Source organism: Mesoplodon bidens (genome assembly GCF_964165515.1).
Source record: "Mesoplodon bidens genome assembly, chromosome: 19".
Lineage (NCBI taxonomy): Eukaryota > Metazoa > Chordata > Mammalia > Artiodactyla > Ziphiidae > Mesoplodon > Mesoplodon bidens.
Window position 1 is genome coordinate 43548905 of NC_138179.1, and position 9263 is coordinate 43558167.

General features: G+C 54.1%; 1 protein-coding gene across 6 annotated transcripts in view; it reads right to left on the reverse strand.

Annotated features, from left to right (window-relative positions):
* Nucleotides 1-2455, reverse strand: part of SLC38A10 (solute carrier family 38 member 10) — a 43156-nt gene extending 40701 nt beyond the window's left edge. For all 6 annotated transcript variants that reach the window (XM_081219108.1, XM_081219105.1, XM_081219103.1 and 3 more), the window contains exon 1: nucleotides 2047-2455. In XM_081219108.1, the coding sequence (XP_081075234.1) occupies nucleotides 2047-2145 (99 nt within the window). In that variant the 5' untranslated portion in view covers nucleotides 2146-2455. The remainder of the gene's footprint in view (nucleotides 1-2046) is intronic.
* Nucleotides 2456-9263: the final 6808 nt, after the last annotated feature.

Sequence of the window (9263 nt, forward strand, 5' to 3'; positions counted from 1 at the left end):
GCAGGGGACACGGGTTCATGCCCCGGTCCGGGAAGATCCCACATGCTGCAGAGCGGCTGGGCCCGTGAGCCATGGCCGCTGAGCCTGCACGTCCGGAGCCTGTGCTCCGCAGCGGGAGAGGTCACAACAGTGAGAGGCCCGCGTACCGCAAAAAAAAAAAAAAAAAAAAGTACACCTAAAATGTGTCCACTTTTCTGTATGCATGTTACACTTCAATAAAATGTTAATTCTTTTGGAAAAGTACCCAAATTACTAAAACCAAACAAACAAAAAACGCAAACCAAAACTTTTTTTAAATGACCTGACTGCCAGATCAAAACACACATCTCCAAATTGCCCGTTGGCCTCACATTGTGTTCTGGCTGATGGCTTCTCACGGAGAAGATGCTGAGAGATGAGTGAGAGAGTGTCCTAACTCAGCCAGGCCCTCGGGGCAGGGCAAACCACTTCCAGGTCTTGGCTTGCATGCAGACCCCCACGTCTAAGCTCTTCCCCAGGCAAGTCAGCCTGGCCCATGTTTAAATGCTCTGGCAGGGGCCTGATGCCCAGCACATGGCAGATATTCAAATCTGAATCACCAGAGCCCTGCCATGGTGGCACTTGGCAGACAGGCATCAAGGATGACAGGACTGCATTTACAGACGCAGGACCAGCCAACTACACATACCAGGATGCAGTTCTGTGCCAGGCAAGTCGCAATGCACGCTGGGACATGTAGTCCATCCAGAAACAGAGGTGGCCAGCCCACACTGGGATTCACATACCGAGACACAGATGTTGCCCCAGGGCTTCTAGAAGCCACCAGCGTGGCCTTCCACATAGGCCTGCAGTCTCTGTCCTCCTACCAACATGCTCACCAACCAAGTCAGATCAATCACTCACATGGGAACCGTAAACGCATTTTCTTTCTTTTTGCTATTTTTATCCAAAAGATGCTAAACATGAAAAATGCAAAGTGTTAATCTAAAATTAAACGACTGGTGCCCATTTTCAGTTCCAAAATGTCCATCTTATTTTCATTTTTTCCACCTATTTGGTTTCATCACATAAGACTGGTCTTTGAAGCCTTGCTGGCCACCTGTTCTTCTCTGGTGTCCCACTCCTCCTCCCCCACCCTTAAGCAACCCAGCTAGTGGACAGCTCCTGCCCTAGGAGGCAGGTGGAGCAGCACCTCCACCATGGCACAGGAAGCTAAGAAGTTCATTTTTTTTTTTTTTTTTTCTTTTTTTTTTTTTTTTTTTTTCCGGTACGCAGGCCTCTCACTGTTGTGGCCTCTCCCGTTGCGGAGCACAGGCTCCGGACGCGCAGGCTCAGCGGCCATGGCTCACGGGCCCAGCCGCTCCGCGGCATGTGGGATCCTCCCAGACCGGGGCACGAACCCGTGTCCCCTGCATCGGCAGGCGGACTCTCAACCACTGCGCCACCAGGGAAGCCCCAGAAGTTCATTTTTAGGAAAGAGGTTACCCAATTTGATAATTCCAACAATCTCCCTTTTCTAACATACCAAATGCCTGTCTATTTGTGAATTAAACAGAAGCCAAATGAATTCACACCTCAAAAATGGTGAGTTTCTTTCATGCAGTATTTAATGTTGGGATGACACCAATTTTTTAACATTTCAGATTTTTTCAATCAAGGTAACACTGGCATACAGTGAAACGCAGAGATCTTAAGCGTACGCTCTGGAGAATTTAGTAATCACCTTGTAACCAACACCCCAATCTAGTTCCAAGGCCTGGGGGTTTGACTTGTGTGCTTCTGAATACAAGTGCAGTCAGGTCAGAGTTTTAAAAAATAATAGTAAAGAAAAAGAACACTGAATCCTGTGGTCACTTTCCATTTTTGAAAGATCATTTTGCTTTGCTACACTTGCACTTCGCGAAGTCTGTTATTAATTGTGCTTAAGTTTTTCACTGAGGAAATTCCTTCGGTTTCTCTTGCAGCCCCGAGGCGGGAGAGCTGCAGGGCCGCCTCCCCCAGCCCTAGTTCCCGTGAGGGGATGAGCCCGGGGCGGCGAGGGCGGCTACCACTGCCCACTGGACTCACCTGTTTGAAGCAGAAGGGCATGGTGAGGACACTGACACCTACTATGCTGTTCACTATGTTCGTGATCAGCCCCCAGTTGGAGGCGGCGGCCGCAGTCATAGCGTGGGGTCTGGGGGCCCGGGAGCCCCAGTCCAAGGCGCCGGGACGACGGCCGGGCGCGAGACCCTGAGGCGGACTGGTGACTGCCTGGAGGAGGCGGCCTCGCGGGAAGGCGGCGGGAGTAGTCAACCTCCAGACCCCGTCAGACCCCGCGGCCGCCTCATGGCTTCGTCCCCCGCTGGCTCTCGCTGGCCACCCTCGTGTCCCCCCGCCCAGACCCGGAGGAGCCGCGGGGCGCCAGCCAGGAACACCTCAGCCCGGCTTCGCAGCCTCCCTGACACACACACTTCCGCCTTCCGCGGGCTCCTCTGCCCGGAAGTGACGACGAGGATGCGGGGCTCGGGCAAGGCGCTCAAGACGAGAGGCGGGCCTGGGTGGAGCCTGAGGGGGCGGGGTCTGGGGAAGGGGGGAGGGCGAGACCTGGGGGCGGGGCTTGGAGGAGCGCAAACCAATGAGAGGTGGGGGCTGGGTCTGCGGGGTAGGGCATGCGGGGCGGGGCCGGGCGGCCGCTCACCTGTCCCAGCACCCCGCTAATCTTCCTGTGGACCTGGGATCCTGAGCCGTGTCTTTCAGGGCCTGGACCACAAGGAACTCGCCCCTGCGAGTTCTATTATCACATACATATGGTATCATCAGTTTGGCCAATCTGGTGAATAAAGTGGAATCTCACTGTGGTTTTTAATTTGTTCTCCCTAATTACAAATGAGGTTAATCATCTACTCATATTTTTACTATCCATTCACATTTCTTCTTGAAATGCTTTTTCATTTTTGCCCATTTTTCTAATTAGCTGTTGATCTTACGAATTTTGCGTTCTTTCAATGTGCTTAGTAAGTAGCCCTGTGTCCCTCAATTGGAGTTTGTCTGATGTCTCCTCATTATATTAGTTTTTCATTGCTGTCGTGACAAATCACCACAAATTTAGCAGCTTAACCAACACATATCTGCTCTTAGCGTTTTGGGGGTCAGAAGTCCAGAATGGATCTCACTGGACTGAAATCAAGAGGCAAGCAGGTCGCCCCCTTTCTGGAAACTCTCGTTCAGACTCCATTGGGTAGCTGGCAGAATTCAGTTCCTTCGGGTGGTAGGACCACGGCCTCTGTTTTCTTGCCAGCTGAAAACTGAGGCCCGTTCACAGTTTCTAGAGGCTGCATTCCCCGGCTCATGGCCCCCTTCCTCCAACCTCAAATCTGGCAACAGGGTGAGGGGATCAACTCCCTCTCGCTTCACATCTCTGACCCAGCCAGGAAAAGTTTTCCATGTTAAGTATTCATGTGATTAGATTGAGTCCATCCGGATAATCCAGGATAATCTCCCCATCGCAAAGTCTGTAACCTTAATCACAGCTGCAAAGTCCCTTTTGCCGTGTAAGGTAACATATTCACAGGTTCCCTGGATTAAGGGGTGCACATCTTTGTGGGGAGCCAGTATTCTGCCTACCCACACCCATGATGAAATTCAAGTTACGTTTCTTTGGCAGGAATATCATGGATGTGCTGCTGTGTTTCCACTGAATCCTATCAGGTGCCGAATGATTTTGATTTGTCCCATTACTGGTGATGTTCTCTCTGACTGCTTGATTAGATAGTTACGTTAAAGTTACATCTTTCTCCTTTACAAAAGATGAGTGGTTTGTGGGGAGGTACTTTGAAACTAACTGTCCTGCTCCTTGTCAAACTTGCAGCGTACAAATGTATCGATATCACTGTGGTTTCCAATTGTATTCAATGGGTTATCATCCTAGTTTCCTATTATATTCAATGGATTATCATCCATTACTATTGTATTCAATGGGTTATCATCCGTTACTATCATTAGTTATTCTAATGCTCTAATGCTCAAATTTCCCAGACTTGGAGGGTGAGAGCCCCTTCAGCTGGCTCCTGTGTCCTGTGCTGCGTCCCCATCATTCTCTGAGCACTTCCTTGCTTTCTTGCACAATTAGATGTTCCTAGCTCATCCTGTACTTTTCCAGAATCAATCATTTCTCCAAGGAGCCCTGGGTCCTTCCAGTGGGAGACTTGTCATAGAGACCATGATCTGGGCCCTGGGTGTGTGCTCAGCCATTGGGATGCCACTGCTCCTGGTCCCTCAATGGACAGAATTAGAAGACACATGTGTGTACCACACTCACATATAGGTTTCTTCCAACGTCCATCTAAGTATATTGAAAGCCACACTTTCACAGCAACATCGCCAAATACCCCTGAGGGTCCAGGTCCACAGCGTTCATCTTGGTATTCTCCTTTTCCATACTTGTAACACCCGAGTTGATGCTCCCCCACCTCACTTGCGCTCCAATACCCTCCCCTGGGCTGCCCCACCCCCATCCCGGACTCCCTCTCTATCCCACTGGTTCTGAGTGGCCTCCCACCCGCAATTCCCGCTGACACAGTCACTCACCTCGCCCTGCACCACCTAAAGGTTTAGGGACTGAAGTGTAAAGCAGGGAAGGGCAGGGCTGTAGCTATTTCTGAACCTACACCCCCTCTATCCTCGATACCGACACATGAGTTCAATGAGCAGAGCTGACAGGACACCACTGTTCCCTGGGAGCTTTCTGGAGCACAAAGGCTGTGTGACCTGGGCATGTTAATGAACCACTCTGAGCCTGTTCTGGGGCACCCATCACTGAAGTGGCAGCAACTTTCCATTTGGTCGCTGGAGGTGACAGCCATGGGCACCATCGGGGGAAGGAGGGGAAGGGGGCTGGACGAGGGTCCCATCTCTGAAGGCTGGCGACTTAGGTCTTCAAACAGAGGGGGATGCTGACCCCACCTGGCACGTCTGTAGTGAGGTGAAGGATCCTGTTTCTCCCACACTGGGGCGGGGGTCCGGAGGTGGTGCCTGCTTTACCGAGGGTGAGCCCCTCTACCACCTCCTTCCCCTTCCCCTCCCTCTCCCCCACCTCAGTCCTCACCAGAGAAATGCAGGGACCCAGCCTGGGTTAAAGCCACGTGAGAGTTGTGGCTGCTTCAGAGAAGGGCTCCTGGAGAAGGTGGCCTGGGCCCCAGGAGCTGGTGGTAGGCAGAGCCAGGGCCATGGAGCTGGCTGTGCCCTGGCTACCGGGACACTGGATCAATCCTCAGTGTTTTCAGGTGTAAAATGGGGCTGATGACCCTGCTCTGCGATTCTCTGTGAGGTCACAGGTATAAGCCCCAGTGAGGGCTGGTCCCTTCTCTCCTGGAGAGCATCATTGTTTTTCTGCAATCCTCTGCTTTCTCATCTGTGTCTCTAGCTTCTAAACCGGAGGCATGATGGGGGGCCAGGATGGTCCCTTGGAGATGAATACTAGGGGCCCTGGGGGGCTTGAGCATCAGGGACCCTGGCATGGAGTCTGGGCTTTCATCATCCAAGCAAGCAGGAGTTAAATGTTCACACCAGCCCAGTGGCTGAATTGTCCAGACATCCAAGTTCCCATCCCCCTCTCTGGTTGTGTTCTCCCTCCTTCAGGCTGTCTGTGTCAGAGCAGAGCCTGGAGGCTGCCCTGAGCCCAGGGAGGTGGCCGAGGGAAAGAAGGGAGAGCCCAGGCCTGGTGGGCCCCTGGCCCTGACTCCCTGTACTCTCCTCCCGCTGTTTATATAACCCCAGAGCCATAAAACTGACAACAGGTCCAGCAGACAGGAATGGATTTCATTTAGCATCCGCTGGGCGGGGCGCAATTGGATCACATGCTTGGGGGAATCCACCAACCCCCTCCCACTGCCAGGCCTCCTCCTCAGAGGAAGGGGCAGTGCTGGAACCACGTGGAGTGACTGCATTCACAGGGAATCTCGTGACTGCCGCCCCCACCCCGCCCCGCCCCCTGGTCCCATACACACACTTGGCCCTGACCTTGGTTTTCTGGGTGGGGGTGGTCAGGCCTTAATGAGGTGTGAGAGGAGAGGGGATGGCCCTGGTGTTTTCCAAAGTATGCTTGCTCTGTTCATTTCGTAGGCCCCTTTGTGTTGGGAGAGGGGAGCACTGTGAGGTGGGGAGGCAGGGGCTGGCCCCACTGTGGCCTGGAGGAGGATGATTATGTCCCCTCCTCCTCTGTCAGGGACTGCCCAAGTTGGAGATGCCTGGGGAGCTGCCCAGGTGCAAGGGAGCTTCGCTGGGGCTGACAAGGGGGAGCTGGGTGGGCCACCCTTAGCCCCCCACTGAGTGGGCCCAGTTTTGAGAGTCCATCCTTGGCCCCAGCCCCTAAAGCCACTGACCAAGGGTTTTTCCCAGATCTCAAGCTGTTGGTGACCCGTGCTGGCTCGGGCTCTAGGAGGAGGGCTAGGGGCCGGCAGCCTGGGAGAGGAAGACAGGAGGGGAGCTGCTCATAGGCACCTGGGCTGAGTGGGCCTGGGAGAGCCTTGGGGGCCGGCAGGGTCTTCCAGGGGTCTTGACACTGGTTCCCTCTGCCTCCAGGGACCTCTGTCTGGAGCAGGGGCAGCCATGAGACCCTCTGTTGGAAAAACCACAGACTAACCATCCAGTCCTCCAGGGCCCCCCATGCAGGTCCCAAATCTCTGGAGACGGGGAAGGCCAGAAACCCGGGAGGCAGGCAGACCCTGTCCACACCAGGGGCCAGGCCAGCTGACCCAGACCTGAGGGAGACCAGTAGCCAGCTGGGCCAAGGGTAGACCAGGCCTCCCCTCCTCAGGTGGCTCTGGGACCCAAGGGAGCACCCAGGGAGGCCCCCCTCTGCCCTTTCCTGGAAGGCTGGAAGCCAGAATGGGGTACTGGAGAGAGGCACCTACATTTTCTCCCGGCCAACAGCCTGGCCCAGATGCCCTCCCACAGCCCTCCCCAGGGACCTCACTGGACAGACCCATCCCAGGATGCCTGGTGGGGGAGGGAGAGGGCCAAGGGGTGTTTTCTACAAGAAATTGAGAAACGGCCATCAGCAGAGCTGCCTCCCAACGTCCCAGGACCCCACACATCCACTAATAAGGGCCTGTGACCTCCCAAGCCTGGGGCCACTGCTGCAGTCTCCACCCTCACCTTCTTACCCTGCAGGTTTAAGGTGGATGTGACCCCCCCCACCCAAATTCATGTGTGCATTCCTAACCCCAGTCCCTCAGCATATGGGGGGGGGCCCTAATCCAATATGACCGGTGTCCTTACAAAAAGGGGGAATTTGGACACAGGCACCCACACAGAGAGAACACCTGTGAACACAGAGGCAGAGATTGGCATGATTCATCTACAAGCCAAGGAACGCCAAGGGTGGCCGGCAGTACCAGGAGCTGGAACAGAGACATGGAACAGATTCTCCCTCAGAAAGAACTGACTGTGCTGACACCCTGATATCAGACTTCTGGCCCCAGAACTGGGAGAGAATAAATTTGTTAAGTCCCCCAGTTTCTGGAACTTTGTTATGGCAGCCCTAGGACACGAACATTACCACGCTGCCCATTCTGGACACTCCCAGGTTTCAGGCCCCTCGGTGTCCACACGGCAGGCCTCCCGCAGACATAGCCCCTGCCACGGCCTCACCTGCTCCATCTGACAGGTTCATCCTTCCCCTCCTTGTCCAATGGTTTCCTGGTGCCCTTCTCGGCCACCCCGCACCCCCACCTTGGCCCTGTCTCTTCCTTGTTCCTGGCTACCCCTCGCTGCCCAAGCCAACCATGTCCTCCTATGGGGCCAAGTTCACAACACCACCTAATTTGCAGCGCTCACCCTGGAGAACCACAGGAATTAGAGCAATTAAAGCATGTGCAGAGGAGAAACTCCCACCTAATTCCTGCAGGTGGAGAGGGTCCGTGGGACATGCCACCTGGCCCAGGTTGTCAGCACTCAAGGCGTTGCCCGTGCCCACTGGGAGCTGACCCTGGGCTAAGTGCATAGTGATCAGCATCTCCAAGTGGCTGCCTGACCAGTGTCCATGCTGTCCTTTTCCCTATTAACAGCATCTCTCTGTCCTTGTCAATGGCATTGTACCCAGCAAAGAGATTACTCTTCCCATCCCCCCTTTGCAGTCAGGACAGTCATGTGACTAAGACCTGACCAGTGTTAGCAGAAGTGTTGGGTGAACTTCAGGAAAGCCTTTTCAATGGTCCTTTTTATCTCTCCCTGCCTCATTCCTGTTGCCTGGAATGCAGATGTGATGGCTGGAACTCCTGCAGCTGCCATGGACCCATCCTTGACTTCTCCTTTTCAGTCACAACCCTAATCCAATCTGTCAGGAAATCTTGTTGAGTCCATGTTCAGATACCCATGAATCTTATCATCCCTCACCACTTCCTCTGTTTCCACCATGGTCCCGGTCATCATCATCTCTTTCCTGGACCACTGCAATGCTCTCCTCACTTGGCACTTCCTGGCCTCCTCGCAGTCTGTTCATCACATGGCAGGCAGAAAGTCAGAGCTCCAACTCTTCTCACTCAGAGTAGAGCCCAGGTCCTGGTAGCAGCCTGGCCAGGGAAAACTTCTTGACTTCCTACTAGAGGCAGCCAATGGCAATCCCTAAATGTTACCGTCTCCATTTTACAGATGGGGAAACTGAGGCTCAGAGAGGCAAGGCGATTTGCTCAAGGCCACATAACAGGAGGCCAAGTGCCTGGACACAGGTCATTGCGGCTCCATAGCTCCCTGCACGAGGGGCTGCTAGCCTCTTCCCCCTGAGCTGAGACAAGGGAGGCAGCATCTTCTAGCTGGTGGTGGAGTCCAGCACCATGCCTGTGGGACTGGCTCCTGGGGGTGCTTTAGGCCACGTTAGGGGAAAGGGGACACAAAGAACACTACTGCACCACTCCAGACCCATCCCCGAGCTCGCCTTCATGCAAGCTTTGGGGCCTCATGTGGCCTCTGTTAGACCTGGTCCCCATTGGGGCCTCCCCTTTCCCTGGTCTGAGGGGGGAGCCCTTGGCCAGGTCCTATCCAGCAGTGGGGAATGGGAAGTGTGTCCCCAGGTCCATCAGGGAGAGCCTTCTGTGCAGCCAGGCTGAGCTGGAGGGACAGTGTGACCTTTATGATGTCCCTGGGCTCAGACAAAAGCTGCAGATTGTAATCTTGGCCACCAAGAGAAAACTTCCCCTGAATCTCATTATCATCTTGTAATTAGAGGGGGTAGTTGAGAATTTGACAAGATGGAAAAACTGCTTTCATCTACTTTTTCTCCCCCCCCGCTTTTTTTAAAATTCCAG